We start from the raw sequence: 24,209 nt of genomic DNA, 5'->3' as shown, positions 1-24,209 counted from the left end.
ACCAAGAGGTCGTCAAGTCATACCAGTATTCGCCGATTATAACAGTGGATTGCTCTTACATCGTTTTCTGGCCATCCAACTCCCTTATCATGACCCTAATCAAAAAGTGGAAATCTTTACGAGCCTGCAGAGAAAACTTAACCTTCTTGGCAATCGACTTGGCATGTGGCCGAAAGCTTGATATCAAGTTTGATGCATTATAGAGGATCATTTGAGCGTGATGTTCTGACAGATGGCGTCAACTCTTAACCTGGAAGCAAAGTTTAGGCCAAATTCACTCTGTGTCTTACACATAATTAGTTATCGTCCTTCTCGGAATAAAGATATGCTAGAATTAGCCAAAAGTCCTTCGTATCGGGCAGTAGAGGTAGATTAGGGTCATTATTGCATGAGAGCCATGAAGAGAGAGATGGGAATTCGCAGTCCTTGGATTTCCCGGATACACCATTACATGTAGCTTTCTTATTGAATTGAAATAGCTGAAAGATGTTGAACTTGCGAGGCTATCTGGTATACCAGAATGACTACAAGCCTTTACCATCCCCAGTTTGAAGAAGAAAAATATCTGAAATTTGACAACTATAATGATCTTGAATCCAGGCTTCCAGATGGCTCGCAACTCTCCGCTAGCTAAGACTGACTTTATCATAGACACACCAGCCACCCTTTAGCCATGCATGGAATGGAGCGGGTATCGCGCAGCGATCAGAATTCAACACTCGACCTGCTCCTAGCAAGCTAAGCAGCATCAACACCCGCTTTCCTTTGAATCCGGAAGACAACAGCCAGCCCACTGACGGTCTTTTATATCTTGGAAGCCGACAAGCGACTTGGCTGCTCCAAGTGCATGAGTGGATGGCAAGCTGGTGTGATACGGCATCCACTGGGCCATCAGACCCTGGGAACTCAGTTGCTTGGTGATGGAACTCGTAGCACACATGACTAGAACTAAAAGAGAGTTAATATCTTTCATTAAAAGGAGCTTGTACCAGGGAGGAGTTTGGGCTGATCTGATGGCAGGCTTTATCAGCCTGAAAGTCTGGGCTTCGACGACAGGTTAGACAAGTGAGGCGAAGTTACAGTATTGAGATGGAATTATTACTCTACCTATACGGGCTAAGACATTTTAATTATATTCAAGCGTTTCTCATAGAGCCTAGGCAAAAGAGCCGTCCACAGGTCGCGAGCATATGCTCAGAGCTCACCCTTCCCTCCCAGCGGATGGCCCATTTCTCTGCCATGAACCAACAACCTTTTGAAAATTCACGGCATCTGAACTTATCATGGCTGATGCGAGGCCAATGCCACCATCTTGTGGCAACGATTTCGCGACCAGGGCCATGCCTCAGCTTTGCACAGAGAAAGGATGCTCCAGTTACTCTACTGGAACGGTTAGATTAGCATTAGGCAAGGGAATTACCTACACGATGCTCAAAAGCTGAAGTACTACTTTGAACTACATGTATACACTCGGTGGAGGTCTGCAGCCCATGTATGATCTCGCTTGAGATACACCAACTGATCCAAAACCGTGGAAATGGAGTCCCAGCTAAGGTTTAAAACCGGGAAGACAAGTCGCTTTCCCGAACAAGACGGCCACTCACATGCATATACTGAGCTCAGATACCCCAAATATCACATTGGATGTCAACCATGTCCTAAAATCACGATATATGACCCATGATATTGTGACTATGCCTCTACGCACAGTTTCAACGGAAGATACTTTCCCAGAACGTGTCTGGTCCGCGGAGGGTTCGCTAAGATGATCAGGCACCAACCGTAGTACATTGCATCTAGTGAGATTCTCTGCTTTTATCATGTGTTTATACGCTATCAAAATTGGAAAATGATCATGGGGGGATTCGCGTTGATGTCAGCGTCGCGCCAAGTTGACAACACTGACCGTCAATGAAGGTAGAATCCAGAAAATTCACAAATAATTGGAATCTTTGCGCTAGTATATTATTTCCTTTGTTCTTTCTTCTTCTTCTTCTTCTTCTTCTTCTTCTTCTTCTTCTTCTTCAGTGACTCAAGGACAGAGAAACTGCGGTTGCCAGACTTCTAGAGCAACCAGGGCTGAGACAACTTACGGATTTCTCCAGACTAGATTCCTCACGATTGCCCTTACAAGCTTTCTGAAGCAATTTCGTGCCTTTCTATGAACTCTTAAAAGATGCAGAGCACTGAATACCCTGTTTTCTGTTTCCTTATATTCTCAAAGGCAGTCAGATGTTGCAGTCGGAGAACACGGACAACGGGAATGTGCACAAAGCCGGCCTGCCAGAAGGTTTCGGTCGACAGATGGCTTAGTGCCTCGCTTTCAAAGTGATACCTACTATATATACATACGGGTAAAGGGATATAATTCTGTTTCTGCCTTCTACAGCCTCGGTGTAGCTCTGATAAGGACGTGTAGGTGGCACGCGTGTTAAGATTTACTGTCAAGTCTACGGTTTCAAAGCAAGGAATCTACTGAGATCAATACTAACCTTTAGACCTAACTCTTAATAGTTCGAATCCAATGCTGGGATTTTACTGTGACTTGTCTGCGTTAGGTACAAGTCTCAAAATGGGCCATCGAGGGTCAGATGAAGGAGCAGTTCTCGAACTTTCGAGTTTGAGCGAAGGTTAGATTGAATCGTGAAAACCACCTTGATTGAGACATTGGCATATAATTAGGCCTTTGGACGCACCGAGGCCACGGGGGTTGATACCTATGTCTTGCTATCATGTTTGCTGGGGGTGTTAGTTCATCGATCTTCTCGCTCAGTTAACCCATCAAGGACCGGGCTTCAACTATAACAAATAACACATTGTCAACACATCATAGCATCATAGCATCATATCCCAATGCTAACACAGTGGCCTTTATTTTTTTAACCTTCTGCTGCCTGCAGTAGAAGAGTCAGTGTTAGTTCATCGAGCATGACCAGCACAGCTTGGATGCGTATTCATCTGCTTTGTTCTAGACCAAATCCCAATGATTCTAACATTTTTTCACATTCGGAGACTTCCCTCTCGTGTCTTGTAGACAATGCTTCCTGTTTGTCAAACCATGTCCATGTATTCAACAAGAACAGGATGCTGGTCATATTTCGATAGAGCCTTCAACTGGGCGTGAGTACCATGTTCAATCCAAGGCTATATCTACTTGACGTCGCATTATATTTCTCCACGAATGATGAAACATTTTGACGGCATTGTTTTAGTGTCTCCTGTCAGCGGGGAAGTCTTGATGTCAGACAACCAGGTCCATCAGCACCGACCAACCACTCTACGATGTTCAGTTTAGCTCTTGTCTGACAGTCGAAGCGGGAGACTGTCAGCTTACGGTGTGAGGCGCTCTATAATACTACATATGGTCTATCTTCCGCCGTGATTGGCTATGCAGTGACTCGCCAAGTTGGTAGGATTCACGCGCTCGGGACACTCGGGTTTGATGTCAACGACAACTCTAGAAGCTGACAACTGATTTATCATAATTTTATTCCCTTCTCCATGTTCTGCAATGGCTGTAACCAGTGCCAAGGCCTTTAATGTCCTTTTGCCAACCACCCAGTTTTCTTCAACTTGAGCCAGCCTTGCCCTCAAAGTCGACCAGCGGGATCTATGCAGAGCGGCCTCATTCAGCCACCGTCTACTCTCATTGGAAAGACAACAAGCCATGAAACATGCATAGTTACCGTGAAGCGCCTCTCGGATAGTTGCCTTGGCACTCCGTTGATCGACGGAAAGATCAACAATGCATCTTCTCGCAGGATGCACCAAACATCATTCAATCCGTCTTTCAGTGGTTGCCATAACTGCATCAACCCGCCACGTTGCGTTGGCTGTGACACCGCCATTCTCACACCGGCCCGTCGGCATAATTAGGTAAATCATGCATTCCTAATTTCTGCCTCGTCTGTCACCAACCAACACATGTTATGGGCTTTGCTATTACCTTTTGTTAGCGAGTCTTGGCTTTGTAGGGTTGTTCTGAACGTGCACGCCGGTCATTGGCTGGCAGGGTTGCAGATTCTTCCCACAGCCACCTTTTTGTTGCCCGGCTGCATGCATCTTTCTGTCGCAGAGTGCAACCTGTAACGGAAAGTTGTATAATCTCGCTTGATGCGCAGTCTTGAGGGGGGATGGGGCTGTTTGGGGCGCGTGCCTCGGCTTATTCTATTCGCCTCTGACCACCTGAAGTGTTGGTCATGAAAATGTCTCGCCATTCGGGCTTATTATGCGTTAAATATGTTGTAGCGAGCGAGTGTTGGTTGTTGGATGGATGACCAGGGTGCAGAGACCCTTGCAGGCATTTCCACTCCAGATCCCAAACATGGCCAATTATGTCGGATGGCAGTAATTTAGCCCACCTTAAGCTTTGAGATCAGGCAGGTGATAATTTATCGCTGTTTGAGATAGAGTGCGAATACGAGATTGTTATTTCTCAGTCTCAGACCAACATCTCCAGCCTTGATTGGCAGTTTAATGATGCTATCTAGCTGTAAATATGATGTCTCGACACAAGTCATTATTAGAATCATATGGCAGCAGAGAGAAAGGCAGGTGGACCCTTAGATGGTCTCAATAATTCATGTATTCTATGATAAAATATGGCTTCTATGCTAGAAAAGACAAGTGGTATTATTAACTGTATCAGGCCACGTCAAGTTACCAAACACCAAACTCCAACAGCAAGAGAGATTACCCAGGCTCGACACACGGGAATATTCAAGACGTGGCCTAAAGAGTTAAAACCTGCTTGTCTGCATTGAGACGCGCCGTGAGCTTGGCACGGTCGACGTCTTGGATGCTGACGCCCTGCTCGATAGCGAGGACGGCGGCTGTAGCTGCGCTCTGGCCCATCACCATGTAGCAGGGCTCCATGCGGATGGCCGAGTAGGCGATGTGTGTGGCACTCATGGTGACGGGGTTAAGGAAGTTTGTGGCGATGCTCGAGTTGGTAATGATAGAGTTCAAGGGGATAGGGAAAGGTCTGCTGGTTGTAATGTGAACCCAGCCCTCGTCGTAGATCTTGCCGTCGACGAGGACACGCTCGACCGTGTGCACGTCGAGGAAGTAGGAGCCCATGCCGATGATGGAATCCTTCTCAAAGGCAACGGGCTTCTGAACGTTGGATTGGGCCATTGTGTAGGCGCCGAACATGCGTCGAGCCTCGCGGATATACATCTCGTAAGGCCAGTTGCCATTCTTGACAAACTCGTCCTTGGCCAAGCCCCAGGCACTATAATCGTTGCGGACGCTCTCGGGAATGCGAGGGTGGTTCGCCAGAGTCCAGAGGAAACCCTGGGTCCAGAGCTTGTGCTTCTTGACGGTGGCGGCTCGCTGCGCGTAAGATTCCAGCGCGTAGTTGGAATCGTCGTCGAAGTTACCGCCGATCAAATCCGTGCTGACCTGACCCTGGGCGTTGGAGTCGGTCTTGAGGTTGGGCATGAGCTGGCTGGTAAAGAAGGGGCCCCTGTAGCCTCCCTCAACGTAGCGGAAGAGGATTTCGTAGTCGGTCTCGTTGTATCCAGCGGGCTTGACAAAGGGCACCTTGTTGTCGGGCATCTTGGTGAGGGCCAGACGGTAGTTGTAGGACTGCAGACGGTAAGGGTCGCCCTCGCCGCTGACGGCAACGGGGTCCTTGATGACTCGCTGGATGCCCCCGATCAAACCACTGCTAGGGTCGCCCTTCTTGTTGTAGGGGTCAATGTTGGTAAGTCTATTCTTAGAGTTGACGTAGACACCAGCAGCGCCCTCATTGTAGTCGGTTCGGCTCTCGCGTCCAGTACGGAAGGGAATACCAGCAGACTCCATCAGATCGCCCTCGTAGCCGGCGTCGATGAACATCTTGCCAGCAAAGGTGGTGCCGTCAAGGGTCTTGAAGGACTGGATATTGGCGCCGCTGTACTTGACGCTCTTGGGAGAACGATCAATCTGCTGGTTGCGGTAGATGAGGATCTTGCCATCCTTGACCCATTGCTCCCAGACGTACTCTGCGACCTTGGGCTCAAAGGTCCATTGAACCTTCTTGCCGACATCAATCGCAGGTCCGGGCTGGGCTCCGATCCTTCGTCCAATGTAGTTGTCCCTTGTCTCGTACTTCCAGGCGCCTGTCTTGAGGTAGTGGTTGTATACCTTGCTGTAGAACTCGCGAGCAATGCCACCAATGGATCGGCCATCCTTGGCATCTGTCCAGCCAAGACCAGAAGCTGTGAGACCGCCAATGGTGCTTCCAGGACAGACAATAGCTACCGTCTTCTTCATACGCAGGGTCTGGATGGCAGCAGCCAATGCGGCGACTGTGTTGCCGTAGATGACGACATCGTAAGAATAAGTCTTGGGGGTGTTGGCGGCAGGCTTGGCGGCAGGCTTGGGAGCGGGTTCGGGGGCAGGCTCAGGCTCAGGCTCGGGTTCCGGCTCGGGAGCAGCCTCCGGAGAAGGAATGGGCTCCGGGGCTGGAATGGGGTTCGGAACAGGCTCTGGGGCAGCCTCTGGAGCGGCCTCTGGAGCCGGTACCGGGGCCGGGGCAGGCGCTCTTCGCTCAGCAGGAGCAGAAGAGACGATTATGATGAATGAAGAGACCACGCAGAGGGTGAAGAGGAAGTTGAATATCGTGTTCCGCGACGAGGTCCACATGGCTGCGGCTGCTGTGAGAGAAACTCTCTCTGCTTCACCCAAGACAAGAAGCGAGAGTGGCGTCAATGGACCGATAACATGGACGGGACGGGTTCTTGCAGAAACGTCGCAGAAGACAAGAGACAAGAAGACAAGAGACAAGAAGACGCAAGAATGGACGGACAAGACAAAAAAAAAAAGTGGTGATGGAGGCTTGGAGGTATATAGCTTAATTAAGCGTGCCGACAGCATTCGGCCATTGCCTAGAACGGGACCTGCAGAGGCGAGCACACACACAGATGCACAGTGAGCTTAGCCTCTCGCCCATGGAGAAAGGAAGAATGGGTGACATGGCATGATGATCTGACAGATTGGTCTAGCCTATAAAGTGGACATTGTGTTGGTTGTGGTCTCCCCCGGCCCCTCCGCCCCCTGCCCCTGGTCGCTCTCGCACACCCTCTCCAGGGCCCCGCGGGTCTCGATGGCGCCTTGGTCAGGGATCTATACGAGCCGTGCCGAGCTCCGTTTGGCAGACCAGAGAGCTCTCTCCCAGAGGGGCCAGTCGAGGCGCTTAAGCGAAGGGGACTATTGACCCACGCCCTGGAACTCCGTTCTGTTCTGGCCCTGAGTGCTATCGAATTCAGCGAGCATCTGGGCCCTGTGCCTGGTCTTGGCATTGTTGGGTCCACGTGGTAGGGCTGCCAGAACTGGGTTCCTGCGCAAAGGACCGTTTGTAAATTGTTCGCTGGGTTACTCTGTTTTGAGAGTTTGCAGGCCTCTTTTTGCTCTCATCTTCTCCACTAGGGTCTCGACGACCCCTCCAGACCAGGATCTTGCAGAGCGGAGCAAGGCAACGCTGTAACAGATTGTCTAGAATCCTCACTCTCACTCTCACTCAGCCCGGTGCACCCGTGAGCTGCAGAGCCTGCAGGTCGCTATGGTACACAGCCTCGCAGGGCCATCAATCCCTCAACCAACACAACACTGCCATTAGTGGGGTGATGTTCCTCAGCTGCGCCGTCGTTGCATTGTCCAGAGGCTTACGCCAAGCCTGCAAAACAACCCGTCACCAACACACGTCTGGATTAATGGCTCAAGCCTCATCCGGCCAGATCCCCGTCCCCCGTTTTAGAAGGTGTCCTCACGGAGCAAAAAGAAGGCAAGACACAAATTTAAGCTTAGCATCTGCTGTGTGTGTGTGGGTGTCGTATCCGATCCTGGGGTTCTTGTTCAACGTCCTGAATGGCTTCATGCTGCGATTAAAGTTATCAGGGCTTTTTTGTGGCTACAGCCATGATGCGCAACATTTCAAGATGCCGCATTCCAAGTTTTTTTGCAACGGGCATGTCATGATGCATTGGAATTCTGCAATGTTGATCATTTGTCATTCAACTCCAATAGTCTCTATTTCGCACAGCTATCCTCATGTTGATCCTTCTGCAGCGAAATCCTCTGTGCTGATCCTGACGTATCTCTCGTTGTGGCATCGCATCGCATCGCATCTTCCGCCTTATCATCTCGCAATGGCATCTCTTCTCACGGACAAGGGCCGTCGCACTGGTGTCCTCAATATGGGCTAGCTGGACCTGCTATCGTCGCTAAAAATACTGACCCCTGCTCTGCTAGAGTCGGTCGGTGCTTGTCCTGTTTAAAGCCGAAGCCCCAAAGCTTGTCAAAGCTTGGTCAATGGTGCCCGAGGCCTTTGCCTAATGCGATGCGAAAAAAGCATGTGTCTACCTGCTCTGTCCCCTCGCTGAGGAGCAGTGACAAAAGGGCCGCAGTTGTGCGGTTCCAGTGCATGAGACAATAGGCAGTTTGCTTGGCTCTTTCTTGAGATCCAAGGCAATTGGCACAGTGATTCCTTATCCAGCATTGATCGACAGAGCAAGATGGTGGAGTCTCTTGATTGTCTCTCCAGGCTCTGGATTGGTCGGGTCGTAGGTCGCAGATCTCGCCCTGGCTGCCAGTGCCAGGGGTGTTGATTGTTAAGCCGTACCTCCGTCCCCAGCTTCGATCGAGACTTTCACGGGTCCACCGGCAGTGCGGCAGTGGGAAATCCACCGAGACAAACTCTACTCAATAGTCAGGGGAAGAGACGCTGCACGAAATGCATCCTGTCGGACATTTACCCTTCTTAATAGGGGGCGGAACACGGCACTTGAAAGGGGCTGGCTGAGACAGCCGCTGCAACAACCATAGCCATCCATGCCCACAAATACAGGTCGACGACCGGCTCACGGCATTATCGATTTCCTCTGGACGCTATCGAATGCCGGTGTCTTTGACTGCTGGTCTCGATAGCCAAAGCCAACATCGATAGCGTCGTCGCGGGCGTGCCGCCTCCGTGACTACTGGGACGTGGCGTTCAGCTGTTGGATTTTCTGGCTTGTTTTTTTCTTCTTAACCAAGACGCCACCAACTCATCGAGCATTTCCCATTGGTTGTCCTGATCTAGTGGCTCATGACGCGGTTCGAGATGGCAGCTGTGACGTGAAAAGTCGGTAATTGGGCACCTGTGGAGGAAGAGCCCCTTACAGCGGCGTCATCCCTCCTTGGTTTGATTAGTGGCAGCTTCAGGTGAGGACTCACAGTTGAGGCCCGTGAGATAGTCTAGGGATTGAAATATTCACCGTTGTCCGTTGATTGCGAATTTGCGGACCCTTTGCTGTGGCTGTGAGTCAGAAATCTCACTCTCCGCCACATTGTCACATGTGAGGAGCACGTCTTGCTACCCTGTAGCTGGCTAAGCAACTTCTCCGGCATCGCCGGCAGCAGTTGATAACAGAGACTGGATCGATGAAGCCTCTATAGATGAATCAAATGTCATGTGTTGTGCAACGTATCCTTTGTTTCTCAAGTCACCTTCATAGTTTGCTACGCGATGCACTGTGACTCTCCGACGATGCGCACATGTGTTTGCCTATCCTGAATTGAACCTCGTGCCTGTTTCTCTATTGTGTGCAAACGCATTCAACTGTCAACACGCACATCTACAATGTTTCAGACTCTATCTAGCCACCGAGTAACAATACCTCTCATCTATTGAACATGGATCTAAACTACCGTGAATAGCATACTCAACACCCCTATATGTACGGAGCTTTCCGGCCTCCCATCCTACAACACCCTCAGCAAGACTATTGCACCCCTTAGAACCTTGGAAGCCTTCAGCTGAAAATCACTCAGCTTACAGTAGTATTGCAACCATGTCCAAGTCGGCGCCCACTACAACAATCCGTGACGACCACAAGTACTGGAAGTGCAAGCAATCCTTCATCTGCGGCACCACCTGCAACGAAACGAACAAGTTGTCAGACAAGCAATGCCCCGCGTGCGGGAGCAAGCGCGATGCCCTGGATGAGGCGCTCGATGCCTATCTGAGGAAGATCGGAACTCTTTTCAGGACGGATTCCAATGGAAAAGAGTGGTGGGAGTATAACTCGTGACTCATCCGATATGGTCTATCTGTTACTGCGAACTCTCATGAACTGGCATCTCCAGCTGATCTTGTACATCTATGGGTATACTCTGGTAGTCATGGCCTAAATCCCCTGAAAGACTTCTCGGTCATATAATAGTAATTGAGTTCGATACCACCTGAAGATTACCAGCCACAACTGAGATGGCGCTGTCACATTGAGAATTGGTTTGGCAGCTGGGAAAGGTTTCGCGGGGTTATTTTGAGTTCCCAAGCTCGTTGGGGGTGCGAAAACTCGTATTGTGTGGTGTCGTCCTCAGAGCTGTTGCCAGTTGCCTTTGGGCTATTATAATGGGTGCCTCAACGTGATGTCGCTCGCTTCTAATGATGTGTATCAAGGTCTAAACAAACGATGACCCGATGAAACTATTCTTAATGTCTGCGCACCCTTTGGGTTTGTTTGGCTGTTTCGTTTGGTGCAGTAGTAGTTCACTCGCAGGAGCAGCTCACCGAACCCAGATCGACACTGGGTTGCCTCAGATGCCAGAAATAGTAACCCCAAGGGGCCACGTAAATTCAAATCCTTGGTACAAGCCAGTAGTTGAATCGAGCCAAGTAAGGGTGACAAATCAAGAGGAACGATATGTTCGTTGATGGTTCTGGCAATTCAGTATCTGGTACGAGCGCAACGCACGAGACCGGGTAAAGAGACATTTGGCGGAACTTGGATGCATATAAACTCTCTTAAGCAAGTACAGCTCCAAAACAAAAGCGATTTGGCTACTGGAAGGGATTCTTTCATGCGTGACTGCAAGGGCACAACGGTCAATATTTAGTACTAAGAACTACGAAAAATTGCGTCAAGATACGAGAGTATGCCATGTAGATACAGTTTCACTCGGTCAGTAGTGTTTCAACTAAAACACAATTCGTTTCAATGATACCCAATGATACATGTTGCGATAGCATGTGTGAACTTTGACCGTGGTGACACGTGCAACCCTCCCGTAGTGCTGACATCAATCGAAACCGTCTCGCCAGCCAGTAGTTATAAGTCGTCACATATTGTTTGAAACGTTGAAGGGCATGTTTTAGTGCACCCAACAAGTGCGCCCTCCAGAGTGAGAGCCCGAACAGCCGAGCCAAGTCAAGTCTGTGGCCCGTCTACTGTACCTATCTGCCAGAGCTTCATAATCATGAGGAACTAGAAACGCCAAGACTTGATGCGCGCCGGGAGATCTTCATGTTTCATTCATTTTATAGGAAGGCAACATCGTGGTCTTGAAACGGTATGGATGATCGGTCCTGGCAAGGGTTCTAGTGTCAGACATAGGGGTTCTCCACTTGAGCCGCATCTCGGGAGCAACCGATCTCGGGGAGATCTACGCTCGGAATGTAAGCATTAATCAGGGCGAAACTAGATATGTTTGGCGAGATTGAGGCTAGATGGTCCTTGACTATGCTAATGCCAAGGCTCCGGGGTGCCCTTTGATGATCCCTTTTGATGAATGGATCGACATCCTTGCTTGTTTATCTGGGTAGACATCATTGTATGCGAGGGCGTTTGGTCAAGGCTACTTTAGCTGATAGGCATAGTTGAAAGACGCATTGTTTGCCATCACAACATCGAGGCTGGAGCCCTATAGACCGCTGCAGGCTCGAGCCAAGGACCAAAAAGACAACTGCCCGTCTACAGGAACAGCAAAAACAAAAACATACAACAGCGGGGATTCGCTGGTCGTCACCGACCCAACTACTAATCCGCCCCTCACTGGCTTATCTATGGGAGAGCGGACGGGATCCCGAGTTCTCCAGTGGGTATGGTCGTATGTGGTGGTGAAGCGAGGAAAATTTGCTTATCACGAACCCGCTTGGCCCACATTCTCCATGCCACCCTTATCAAACCGCCACGTGAGATATGCCACGTAGGATGCCTTGTAGGCCTATGATGATGGGATTAAATTATTGTGCCATCGGTCTGTGAGTCCTTGGAGAGTTGAGGCTGGGTTGACACTCGCTGTTGTGCCCAGCTGGTGACACGCGGGTAGTGTGAAGCTTGCATATCCAGAACTTGCTTCACAACACCGTGGCTGTTTGATGTCATCAGTTAATCACAATATGCCTGCAAAGTCACGGTGAGTTATAATAGATATTCTGAGTACGTGGCTGCCGCAGTTGAATGCCCGTAAGTCGCGGAGACCACCCCTCAGGCATGTTCTTTGTTCAGCTATATTGGCTGAAATATGGACCTTGCTGCCGACAATAAAGAATTTAAACAAAGGATAATCGTGCTGAAAAGTTTTTTCGTGTGAATTTTACTGAATAACGGGCAAGCCAACTACCTAGCTAACTTCGAACATAATTTTGCCAGAACCGCTCAGGAGAACAGAGCCTGAACACTTGGTTTAGTCATGTCTGCAAACCATTTAAGGCCTGGATGGGTATCATTGATAGTGAAGTGATACTTAAAGTCTACTCAAACCGACATTCTTGATATCACAAACGGCACTACTCCGAGCCCCTGTAACAAGCGACCCCGGACCACCATGAATTCTGACAAGAACCAGACCCAGCTCAACCAGGCTGTCAGTGAACAAACTGGCAGCAAACCGGACAACGACAAGCCTTATGACAGGAATCAGGCCGATGGTAAGCGTAATGACCACCAAATTCCCGGAACTTACGCTCAAGTCATGTCAGTGGCCAAACTCGGCTTGAAGAACCGGCGATCAGGGGCTGAGCTTCAAAGGCGCCGAGCTACCATTTTGAGGGAACTTGAAAAGACCAGGAAGCTTCTTGCTGAGGTTCGACGTAGGCTGGAAGTAGCCCCAAATTTTGACGAAGACGACTTGTCTGAACATAGACAGAGCTTGGAAGCTAGGGCGAGAGATTTGGAGGCGAAATCGACCCCGTCTGAGGCGGAGGAAGATAAAGACCATGGATATGAAGACCTTATCTACGAGGATTGCGATTATGAGGGCTCTGGAGATGATGAAGATGAAGGTGTTCCCCTCGGACTAGAGGTGCTTTCCGAGAGCCTGCATGAAGATAGCTGCAGTAGTGCCGACGACATCGAGGCAAGCGAGGAAACCAACTCAAATTTGAACGCTAACTCGGGTGAAGACAGTGACTCGGACACTGAAATTAACCTGGCCAAGGGAAAGGGTGTCAAAGTTGATCAGTCTCTGAACGAGGAATGTTTCTAAACCGCATCAGGCTGTCAAGTAGGACGCGTTGAGTAGAGGCTTAGACAGGAGGTGAAGGTCAATAGTAGTATCAGTAGTCTAGCCTCAAATTAAACTGTCATTGAGTTGATGTAGCTTTATCGATCTGATTCCGTGATAACTGCTTCCCCCGCGAATCATTGTGAACACGGGAATTCGTTGAGACAGCGTGTCACTGGCTAGGCATGGTGGTGAAAAGCACAGTGTAATACATAATATTGGCATCGAACCACAGCCAGCGAAGCGTCTTGATAATGATGAAAGGCTGCTTACTTTTGTGACACAAACTCGCATCTCGCACTACCTTTCTTAATACCTACATACTCTAATCGAGTAGCCACAAGCTATGGTCTGAATGACCTGCTTGCCCGCGACCCCGGCTCATCCATGTCGTCACGTTCAAGCCTTCCTGAAGACTGATTATTATCGATACAACTGCGGGTACACCAAAAGCGTCAGAATAAGCAGGGCTTTCTCTCATGTTGATGCAGATCCTGTCGCGCAACTACACGGCCTGGCTGACTTGAGTGTCCTCTGGGAAGTGGTTCAAGAGTCAGGTCTCTTCCAAATTTGGCGTTAGGGCTTTGTTCAGTCGTAAATGAGCCACGTCACGGTTGATCGATACTTTGTAGCCATATCATGTTCAAAGAAATCTACCCACTTGTCTTACTTTGTTCACGAACAAGAGACCATCCAGAAAAGGACAAAAGGAGAACATCACGACCAAAGACTATCACCTGTAGATTCACGAAGAGCGGATTATAAAGCTGAGGTTCTCTCTCTTTCTGTTTCGCCCTCTCTCTTTGCTAAAAAATGTGTTCATCCATTTTACCCGTTACAGCGACACACGAGGCACTTCAACAATTCTCACAACTAAGAAACTCACAAAACATGGCTATGGCACAGGAGCATGCCCAAGCCAGTCGTGCAGACGAGTTTGGGGAAGCAGGAGAGGGACACAATGGCAAGCAACAGGAAGTCCTTGCGAAGGAGGAGTTGATTCCTCCTACTATACTCTATCAACAATCCTTTGACTCTTCTGGAAACAGTTCAACCATTGCAGTGTATTCTCTCAAGTTGGCATCTGCCACTTCGTCGGTTGAGTCCTTCCACAGCGCATTCACTTCGTCTCCAAAAGAGGACGAGGATGAAGATAGGAGATCCGAGGATTCGTCAATATGTGAAGGCCAATATGCGAACCAACCTATGGAGGATACTCACGATGCTAGTCAGACCGTCGATGATCCCCTGCCACGTCCCGGCCTAGACCTGCCGTTCACCCGGGCACAGGCTCTGGAAACCTGCACCCAGTCTCCCACGTCCAGCCCTGATAAGGAGGCAGAGCCTTTGAACCGCATCTATAGAATTCACAAACGCATCAGCAAGAATATCTCTAGAAAGCTTACAAAGCGAAAGGAGCAATAGGCCGCTGCCTCTAGGCGAACTTCAGCCTGAACTGACACACTTCCTTGTGCTCAAATAGATTCGGTCTTGAAGTTTTCGCATCGTCAAAGCAGTCCCAGCAGCTAATCTATACCCTTTCAATCATCTCTCTCTCTCTCTGTGCCATGATTTTGCTTCGTTGCGTGATGTCCGGATTTGTCAGACGCTGGCCAACGGCACCGGCATTCCGATCCCCGATGATTGTCTCCACTTTAACGATCCTCCGCGCCGATGCTCCGATCTTCCGAACATCCTATTGACCATCCGATGAATTTTTTCATGGTTGATGATCCTTCAAAGTAAGGGCCTTTTTAATGACAGTCCAATAAGATGCCGTAGCTCTGCCGTGATTTCCAACAATATGCAGGATCGTTCTCTCTCGACTGAGGAGTCTCATGCAGCATCTGGCTTATCACGGTATTTGATGTCGGAGACGGCTTTCCCTCCTAGTCAATGTTTGTCAGATCTTTGCAATAGAGGCAAGGAGTATAGGGGAAAAAAAGGTAGGGATGCCTTTGAGACGCCATGCATGCTCGTTGTACCGGAGATGCGGCCACAAACGGTAGCCACACATGCAGAGACGGTTATAGAACGTCAACACTGGGAGTATCGGCTTATAAGATCGTGACATAGCTACTGCTCGTTCATTCAACAAGAACACCACGCATTCCGCCACCGAGGTTGATAAGAAGGCTCTGGTGAGCGATGTTGCTTCTTGACATGAAGCCGTCGGAGGGTCGGATGGTCGGACCCGCGCACGCCCGGTACCCCTGCTATAAGACTGACACACCACCCTGGCTTCAAGGGGAATTACGAATCCCGATTCCAACACTCAGTTGCATTTAAATCTAGATCTCCCATCTGTTTTTTCGTTCCTTCTTGGCATCCGTGCTCTGATCTAGCAACCCAGCACCACCCACCGTGCCACACTAAACTGCTTCCCTCCCATCACAGACCGACCACCATGGCGAGACCGGGCTTTCCATCCTCGGATGGGGAAGATGCTGGAAGCATAAAGTCTCAGTCTACTTTGACACGAACCGACGTCGAGGGGGCTGCTAACTACTCGACAAATGTAGAAGCGGAAAAGGTGTCGGATGAACCAGACACGAACCCCAACATTGTCGACTGGGACGGCCCAGATGATCCCCATAACCCACTTAACTGGCCAAGCAGGAGTAAGGTCATCCAAGTGGTGATTGTGAGCCTGTTCACTCTCAATGCGTAGGCGTTCCCCCCTTCTCTTTCTACTGACAGCATCACTGACTGGTGATCGCTCCAGAAATCTCGCTGCTACCATGTACGCACCTGGTGCACACGAACTGGCCGCCGAATTCAACATCACAAACTCCACAGTCGTCGCACTGACTGTCAGTCTCTACGTCCTGGGTTTCGCCATTGGCCCTCTCTTCCTCGCGCCTCTCTCCGAACTATACGGCCGTCTCATCATTTACTATGTCTGCCATGTCTTGTTCATCGGTTTCACCTTTGGATGCGCTTTCAGCAAAAATACTGGCATGTTTCTTGCCTTCCGCTTGCTTGGAGGCTGCGCCGCCTCTGGTCCCATAAGTGTTGGAGGCGGTTCCATCGCTGATCTGTATCCTGCCCACGAGCGCGGAAAGGCTATGGCTCTGTTTAGCATGGGACCTCTTATTGGGCCCGTATGTGCTCCTTGAATGAATTGAAGCTGAACCCAATGCTAACCATGTCACAGGTCATTGGCCCCATTATTGGCGGATTCGTTTCTCAGAATATTGGCTGGCGGTGGACCTTTCGACTCATCCTGATTGTTGTAAGTCATTACTGAGTTCCATCCTTCAGTATGGCCGCGCTAACGTGATGCCCCAGGCCGGTGTCATTCTTGTTGCCACAGTTGTCTTTGTCGGCGAGACCAACGCTGCCGTTCTCATACGCCGCAAGACTGAAAGCCTTCGCAAGGAAACAGGAAATGACAAGCTTGTTCCCAAGTTTGATAGGGCCGAGACACCAAAGCAGATGCTCCTCCGCGCCATCGTCCGCCCCCTCAAGATGCTCATCTTCTCGCCCATCGTCCTGCTCATGTCGCTCTACACGGGTATCATCTTTGGCATGATCTTTTTGCTCTTCACGACTTTTACGTCAGTCTTTTCTGGCACCTATGGGTTCAGCGTCGGCATTTCGGGACTGGTCTACCTTGGCCTTGGTATTGGAATGATGCTTGGCTTGTTTACCTTTTCCAAGACCAGCGACAAGCTCATGAAGATGAAGGCAGACCAAGGAGGCTCGAAGCCAGAGGATAGACTCATTCTCATGAAATGGCTCGGAATCACCACCCCAGGGGGCTTCTTCTGGTATGGCTGGTCCGCCTACTACCACACCCACTGGATCGTTCCCATTCTCGGCACGCTCTTTATCGGTGTCGGAGCTCTCTTTGTCATTGTCCCCGGACAGCTCTACCTAGTGGACTGCTTCGGAGCCGAAGCAGCTGCTTCAGCCCTTGCGGCCAACTTGCTCATTCGTTGTCCCTTTGGTGCTTTCTTGGATTTGGCTGCCCCATCATTGTACGACAAGCTTGATCTTGGATGGGGCAACACGGTGCTGGGATTCATCGTCTTGGCATTTACGCCTGTTCCTTTTCTTTTCCATGCCTATGGAGAGACACTAAGGAAGAAGTTTCCGGTTGATCTGTAGCGTGGAAACACTGCACTTGTCTTTCGACCCATCTGATATTTGACACGCTCTGCAGCATCTGCTGGGTGAGCAGGATCCCTTTACAAGACCATCATCGATTGTTTCATTTATCCCTTTAAATCTCTCTTCTCCATCTTATACAAATTTTCTCTTTGTTTTTTCTTGCCAGTTATAGCAGATCTGCGGTATGTCGGCCGCACCGCACAGGATCTCGAGGATATACAACACGGCTCGCAATTGCCGGCGTTTCACAATGACCGTGTGCCAGAGAGAGGCTACCTTCATACTGGTTCACGAGGAGTATAATAGATTCATAGAATAGGTAGCAACTCTCGACTTCTTGACTTCGCAAGTGATTGGAGCTAGTGATGTCATAACCGTCTTCTTCAAGCGATTGATGAAGGATGGGGTGCATGTAGGATGGGGTGCATGTCGAGATGGGAACAACCTGGAAGCTCTTGGCTATAAATAGAAATGAAGATTGACCTTGAAATCGCCGATATAATAAACATTGAGAATCGAGAGGTAACTTTAATCAATAATGACCCTTATCCATTGGCCAAGGGCGCGTCAAAGGGGGTCGGAGGGTCGGGTTGACAAGACATTCAGCTGGGTTGTCGGATTTGCCGCGATGGCCGCATTCGAAAGGAATGCTTGGTTGGCCAATCTGATCCAAGACTCGATAACTCGTTCTTTTTGGCAGGCGGTGAAGATAACAAGGGCGATAATGGGTCTCGGGTATGCGAATGCTCCAAAAAAAAAAGGACATTTCAGTCTTGAGCCACATTCAACGAGTGGAGAAGTCTGGTTGCAGAAGTCTCGGAGATGCAAACGGTGGAATGGCCTTTGATTGACGTCATGAGTGGGAGGCAGTAAGCGAGAGACAGTTAATACAATGTAATTGAGCTGAAAATCACCTTGTTGTGGCCTCTTGCTGGGGCTTGAGGACAACTAACAATGGCTTCAAGTCTCGTATACCTAGTGCTTATGTTCAGCTCATGTAGGGCGAACTATTGATCAGTGCAGATCGATCAAGGATGGGGATATCGAGAGGCTAGACCGCAGGAAAAAACAAAAATATTAGCATCTATCGATGTGTGGCTTCAATACAGGCTGAGACAAAGAAACTAGACCATGCCATGGACGGATCCGAGCATTCCAGATGACTGAGATGGATCATGGGGCAAAAAAGAAGGGGCCCCTTTTAGGAGCAACAAGGGCGAAGATGGCAAACTTGAACCTCTGGTGAATCAAATCTCTGATCATCAAGAATTGCACTTCCTTTCGATTGCCCTTCCTTTCAATTGCCCAGCTGGACACGCACGATACTCGCTTCTGATGACGAAAGAGCTAGAGGCAGAGCAGCCGCCTCAATCGGTCGCAACACCACTATGCGCCAAGCCCGTTCAAAAAGACAAGGTGGCTACATGGAGCGAGGCATCAGCGCCCTGATTGTCGACTCGGCCACTCTATCCAGGCTGGAGGGGGAACCTCCAAAGACGCCAGAGCTGAGGGTGGAATCCGACTCTACCGAGACCGACGACGATTCATTTGTGACGACGTCTTATCCCTGGACGGGTAAATGACCCTCTTTCAGCGCTAACCATGACGCTAAGATTGATCTGCAGAAACGTGGAATGGCCAGGATCTCAACATCAAGTTCGGTCATGGTAACAAGGTGCCATTTGAGAGGCCTTTTGTCGCGACAGGCGATGAAGACCATGAGATAATTGCCGACAAACATGATGAGAATTTATTCCGGGACTCAATCAGCAAAAGTCGCCCTTTCTTGGACCCCAATCGGTCCATCTCACAGCGTTCACTTGGTCGCATCAAAGAAAACACCAAGCTCCCACCACTGGAACCGACTGTCAACAATGACCTCTTTCACTCTTCTCTCCCGGATCGCGGTAAGATCATGACGGCAGCTCAGTTTGAAAGTTACCGAGAGGTGAAAGGGCGCCAAGTCTCGAGTGAGGCTGATGAGGAATCTCATGGTGATGGCCGTGATGATGACAGCGACAATGAAGATGAAGCCGCGATCTCCAAGCGACACCGGAATGAGCGGAGAAAGCAGGAAGCTCACATCATCAACTACCGAAAGAACATGACCAAGACTACTGGCGACCCGAATCTACTTCCAACCAGGTCAGCGCTATCAACACCACCATCACCGTCTCAAGACGACGACGTTCCTCTTGCCTTGCTTCAGGTCCGCAGACGCCCAAGTGCGAGTAGCCGCCCTCCGACTCGTCTGGGAAATCCCAAGTCCAACTCCAGCTTGCGAAGTACTATTCAACAGCCCGTTAGGACACCAAGCACAGCGCGGAGCATTACCTCTCGGCAACCTACCAGACGACCCAGTACGGCGCGGAGTGTCGCATCTCAGCATGGACCATCTAGAAGGCCGAGTACAGGGCAGAACAAGGCATCTCAGAACCCGAACTCTCCGTTACCAGTCTTTGCACGTGGACTCCCTCACGATCCATTTGGCGCCAACAACAGAAACGTCCCTTCTGGAGCCGTGTACCCTCCGCAAGCTCAGCAGTCTCTCTACCCCGGTGGTTTGGTTAGTGTCATTGCCATCGAGCAACGTGATCGAGCCATGCGTCGGCGAGCTCAATCTCGTGCTCCAAAGATGAACCCGCAGCAGAATCATATGCACTGGGGAGGCGGAGCTCCAGCTTATCCGTACGGTCAGGCATCCTCCATGTACGGGGTGCCCGGTATGCAACAGCCCCAAATGCAGATGTCTCACGCTCAACCAGCTCCGAGTCCACGATCCGACGTACAGTCTCAGATTATGCAACAAACGGCGCAAAACTTGAATTCGCAGTTGTGGCTCATGCAGATGATGAACTGTATGAATCAGCAGGGAAACCCCAACTTTGCCCCGATGCCTCAACAGCCCTGGCAAGGCTACAATCCGATGCCGCAAGTCAATGGCTTCCCTGTACCTCCGCCAGCTCCTGCCGAGTCCTTTTCGACCTTGCCGGGTTACGCAAACGCTGCTATGGGTCCTGCGGGAATGGATTATGCTGCGTTTCAAGCAGCGCAGCAGTTCAGGGTCAACATGTCAACCCATCGACCTGGAACCATGTACACGCCTTCGATCGCGCCATCAGAACGAAGCAACGTTGGACTCCCAAGTCGATATCGACCTGGCACCGTTTACACTCCCTCGATAGCTCCGTCTGAACGAAGTACCGTCGGTCTCCCGAGTCGATATCGACCGGTATCGAAAGCTGCCAGCCAGAGAGGGATCGACACAAACAGCATTAATGGTTACCTGGGGGCGACTGGGGGCGATACTACTTCTGTTGCCCAGAGCGGCAGTAGTGGATTTGGCTCAGGGCAATCAGAGCAAGGGACGAGAGTGAAGAAGGAGAAGAAGGACAAGAGAAGAGCCATGTGGATGGGTAAGAGGGAGACAAGTGACACGAGTTGCGCCCCGTTGGGATGTTTCTCCTCACAATCTCCCTCTCAGTCTCCCGAGGAAAGTCGATACAATAATAGGCAATGGGGTCGATGAGGCCCTGGAGGAGGACGGAGCATTCCTTGACTTTTCTTTTGTTGTTGCGTCATTCTGTTCCATTGTACGGATTTAAATGATATCCCTATAGTAATATTAGACTTGACGCATAGACTAGAGGCATTTTCATCAAGTGGTAGAGCAGGTTGCATTTGGTAGTTTAGACACTCGACCCGACGTAATACATCAACCTAATAGCAGTACTGCTGAGTATCTTGTTGATTATCAATCTGCGTGATTATAAGCACAAGTGAGCTTGACCGAGACGCATTAATCAGTTGCTTGACCTTGTTCCGCATACATGCGTGTCCAACATGGGATTGTTGGCATCAATGACGTCTTCAACAGGAGGTAACGGATTTAACATGGGATGGATCAGCCAAACACGGAGACTCACCTCAACCTCCAAGACTCGATGACTCTTACGCCGTGTTGTTGCCAACTAGTCTCATGGCTGCCACATATGCCTCATTGATGCCTACTCCTCCTTTTGCCGTCATAGACCCAGATATTTGCCGGAGCAAGGATCCGAATACGGCCAAGGTCAGTTACCGCCTTTCTAGACTATTCCACCTTTGTGTTGCCGGAGTCGTTTATCCACATCGACCCACAAACCACATTAATAATGCAAAAGCCTCCAATAATTGCCTCGTCCAGTCCGGACTTAACACCGCTTCTTAGAGCCGATTGGACAGGCTCTGAAAGTCTATCACGGTCAGTCGAGGTATCACGTCGTGTTGAAACCAGCTGTCGCCATACCCCTCACTTGAAGGATCTCCACCTCGGATCAAGGCGGTCTGCTGGAGTTGTATATAAACAGCTCAACCCGATACCTCTGTTTGTTTCTCGTTTAGCAAATAAACGAAAATCTCCATTATCCTTCAAAATGTCGGTTGTCAAGTCCTCGTACGACCCCAAGGACATGCAGTTCCGCCACCTGGGCCCCACTGGCCTCAAGGTGAGCGTGCTCTCCTTGGGAGGATGGTTGACCTACGGAGGCACCCAGAAGGGCAACATCGTCAAGGAATGCCTGCAAACCGCCTGGGACCACGGCATCAACACCTTTGACACCGCCGAGGTCTACTCCAACGGAGCTTGCGAGGTCGAGATGGGACAGGCCCTGAAGGAGCTCGACTGGCCCAGAGACGAGTATGTCCTCACCACAAAGGTTTTCTTTGGCACTGGTCGCAAGGAGCCCAACACCCGAGGTCTGAGCCGCAAGCACATCGTCGAGGGTCTCAAGAGCTCTCTGGAGCGTCTCCAGCAGCCTTATGTCGATATCGTCTTCGCCCACCGACCCGACTACGCCACCCCTCTCAAGGAGATTGTTGAGGGTTTCACTCAGGTCATCCGAAACCTTAACCTTGCCTACTACTGGGGAACTTCTGAATGGAGCGCCCAACAAATCGCTGAGGCCACTCAGATCGCCGAGCGATACAACCTCATCGCTCCTGTTGTCGAGCAGCCCCAGTACAACGCCTTCCACCGTGAGCGCTTCGAGGTCGAGTATGAACCCCTCTTCAAGCAGTTCAACTACGGAACCACCATCTGGTCTCCCCTGGCCTCCGGTCTCCTGACTGGAAAGTACAACGACGGCATCCCCGAGGGCTCCCGCTTCGCCACAAACAAGGAGTTCTTCAGCAAGACCATCGAGGCCCTGCAGACCGAGGAAGGAAAGGCCAAGATCGAAAAGGTCAAGAAGCTCACTGCAATTGCTGAGCGCCTGGGTGGAAACACATCTCAGCTCGCCCTGGCCTGGTGCCTCAAGAACCCCAACGTCAGCACTGTGATCCTGGGAGCCACCAAGGTTGAGCAGATTGAGGACAATGTCAAGTCTGTGAAGCTTTCCGAGAAGATCACAGATGAGATTTACCAGGAGATTGAGGCGATTCTCGACAACGCGCCTACCAAGCCCTTTACCTACGGACGGGACAGGTAGATGAGTATAGACAACAAAGAGTAAATATTTAATAAAATACACGCCCTGGACTATCATAAGAGGGACTTGTATCAGTGTTTAATCTAATTCAATGGGATTCATCGTGATATCTTCAGCGGACAAAGTGACGGAAGAGAAAGGCCATTATGATGACCCCAACTGGAGAAGACTGAGGCGAAAGTGTCTAATAATAGGACCGGATATCCAACATACTAGCCTTAATATTTCGTATAATATCACAAGGCAAGACTCAAAAACATGGCCCCATGAGTCGGGATAAATACTGCCGCTGCTGTTCACCAAGTTGACTAACAGCATCCAGCCATCGAAGGTCGTTGTCTATACACAACCCATAAACCACTTCGGGTTTGCCCCACAACAGGAAATCTAGCGTGAGCGTGAGTGCATTATAGACGAGTTCACGGCTGGCGAGTTGATCTCCTAGTCGAAGCCGGGGTGGGTGACACTACGCCGGGGGTTGAAAAGCCGCTACCGTGGACCTTGCCCCTGGCCTTGACGATGAAACTAGTAATGTATGCTACTAGAGTTTGTTATAGTCTCCCTCGCTGTTCGCGCTTACTATTGGCCTTCACCAGTGGCTCTAGTTACCGCGTTGGAGGAATGGGAGTCTACCATACGGCCCATACTGGAAGCGCTTGTGTAGACTCTTGGGCTACTATTGACAACAGCGACAATTCCTTCCCATGCCTCGTAGGTAGCATAGGTGGTTGAGTGCAATACTGGCTTGTGTTGATATGCGCCAATTATGAATCGCCATGAGACTTGTATGAGTAGGTATTTATTACCCTACTTGGGTGTACTCCACACTCTTACTTTGGGTTTGCCTCAAAAGTAAAAGCTCTCTTCACTGTAAGCCAAATATACTCCAGCAGGCTCATGGAGACCCCAACAGTTCCTTAGTAGCAAAGAAGGAAAATAGGCGAATTATTCGAGTCTTGCAAGGGCATGGGTGTTCTCGGGCCGTTCCCGAAAACACTGGCCCCTGATCACGACTCGGTCCATCAGAGAGCCAGCTTTCTGAGGAAGCCAAGAGATACAGACTTGCACCGTCTCCGCGTCTTGGTTGCCAGACTGTGTACCAGACTATGTACCAGACTGAACAAGATTGACCTCTGTAAAGGAAACGCGGCAAACGCGAGAAGGGGGCATTAATCCCCGGGTATCTTCACCCACCCAGCCCTCGGGGATGTTTCACCCGGTGTGGGGCCTTTGTGTAGCCTCGCCTGCAACCCTCTGCCTACCACAGCGCGAGTTTGCAATTCGTTATGCTGGAGCCTGCCTCTGTGCATCGGCAATGCCTGGTCTTGCCAGCTGAAAAGCATGTCGGAAGCCACTCGTGGTCACCGGTCAAAG

At 50.2% G+C, this 24,209-nt stretch overlaps 7 protein-coding genes across 7 annotated transcripts; 6 read left to right on the top strand and 1 right to left on the bottom strand.

The window, feature by feature from the left end:
- Positions 1–4,731: 4,731 nt before the first annotated feature.
- Positions 4,732–6,630, bottom strand: NCS57_00491600 (uncharacterized protein; the record flags this gene model as incomplete). The annotated part of the gene is made up of 1 exon (XM_053054861.1): positions 4,732–6,630. One exon carries the CDS (start codon positions 6,628–6,630, stop codon positions 4,732–4,734), a length of 1,899 nt encoding a protein of 632 aa, XP_052917021.1.
- Positions 6,631–9,815: 3,185 nt separating this feature from the next.
- On the top strand, positions 9,816–10,055 carry NCS57_00491500 (RanBP2-type domain-containing protein; the record flags this gene model as incomplete). Its single annotated transcript, XM_053054860.1, has 1 exon — positions 9,816–10,055. The coding sequence occupies one exon, from the start codon at positions 9,816–9,818 to the stop codon at positions 10,053–10,055; it is 240 nt and encodes a 79-aa protein (XP_052917020.1).
- Positions 10,056–12,573: 2,518 nt separating this feature from the next.
- On the top strand, positions 12,574–13,233 carry NCS57_00491400 (uncharacterized protein; the record flags this gene model as incomplete). Its single annotated transcript, XM_053054859.1, has 1 exon — positions 12,574–13,233. The coding sequence occupies one exon, from the start codon at positions 12,574–12,576 to the stop codon at positions 13,231–13,233; it is 660 nt and encodes a 219-aa protein (XP_052917019.1).
- A 909-nt stretch (positions 13,234–14,142) lies between these two features.
- On the top strand, positions 14,143–14,676 carry NCS57_00491300 (uncharacterized protein; the record flags this gene model as incomplete). The annotated part of the gene is made up of 1 exon (XM_053054858.1): positions 14,143–14,676. One exon carries the CDS (start codon positions 14,143–14,145, stop codon positions 14,674–14,676), a length of 534 nt encoding a protein of 177 aa, XP_052917018.1.
- A 982-nt stretch (positions 14,677–15,658) lies between these two features.
- NCS57_00491200 (MFS domain-containing protein) lies at positions 15,659–17,364 on the top strand (the record flags this gene model as incomplete). Its single annotated transcript, XM_053054857.1, has 4 exons — positions 15,659–15,918; positions 15,977–16,355; positions 16,409–16,486; positions 16,543–17,364. The coding sequence occupies 4 exons, from the start codon at positions 15,659–15,661 to the stop codon at positions 17,362–17,364; spliced, it is 1,539 nt and encodes a 512-aa protein (XP_052917017.1).
- Positions 17,365–18,632: 1,268 nt separating this feature from the next.
- Positions 18,633–20,896, top strand: NCS57_00491100 (uncharacterized protein; the record flags this gene model as incomplete). Its single annotated transcript, XM_053054856.1, has 2 exons — positions 18,633–18,942; positions 18,993–20,896. Exons 1-2 carry the CDS (start codon positions 18,756–18,758, stop codon positions 20,894–20,896), a joined length of 2,091 nt encoding a protein of 696 aa, XP_052917016.1. The 5' UTR covers positions 18,633–18,755.
- An 886-nt stretch (positions 20,897–21,782) lies between these two features.
- Positions 21,783–22,835, top strand: NCS57_00491000 (uncharacterized protein; the record flags this gene model as incomplete). The annotated part of the gene is made up of 1 exon (XM_053054855.1): positions 21,783–22,835. One exon carries the CDS (start codon positions 21,783–21,785, stop codon positions 22,833–22,835), a length of 1,053 nt encoding a protein of 350 aa, XP_052917015.1.
- Positions 22,836–24,209: the final 1,374 nt, after the last annotated feature.

Source organism: Fusarium keratoplasticum, chromosome 3, assembly GCF_025433545.1.
Source record: "Fusarium keratoplasticum isolate Fu6.1 chromosome 3, whole genome shotgun sequence".
NCBI lineage: Eukaryota > Fungi > Ascomycota > Sordariomycetes > Hypocreales > Nectriaceae > Fusarium > Fusarium keratoplasticum.
The sequence above is the reverse complement of the archived record's forward strand: the minus strand, read 5'-3'. Positions and strand labels throughout refer to the sequence as shown.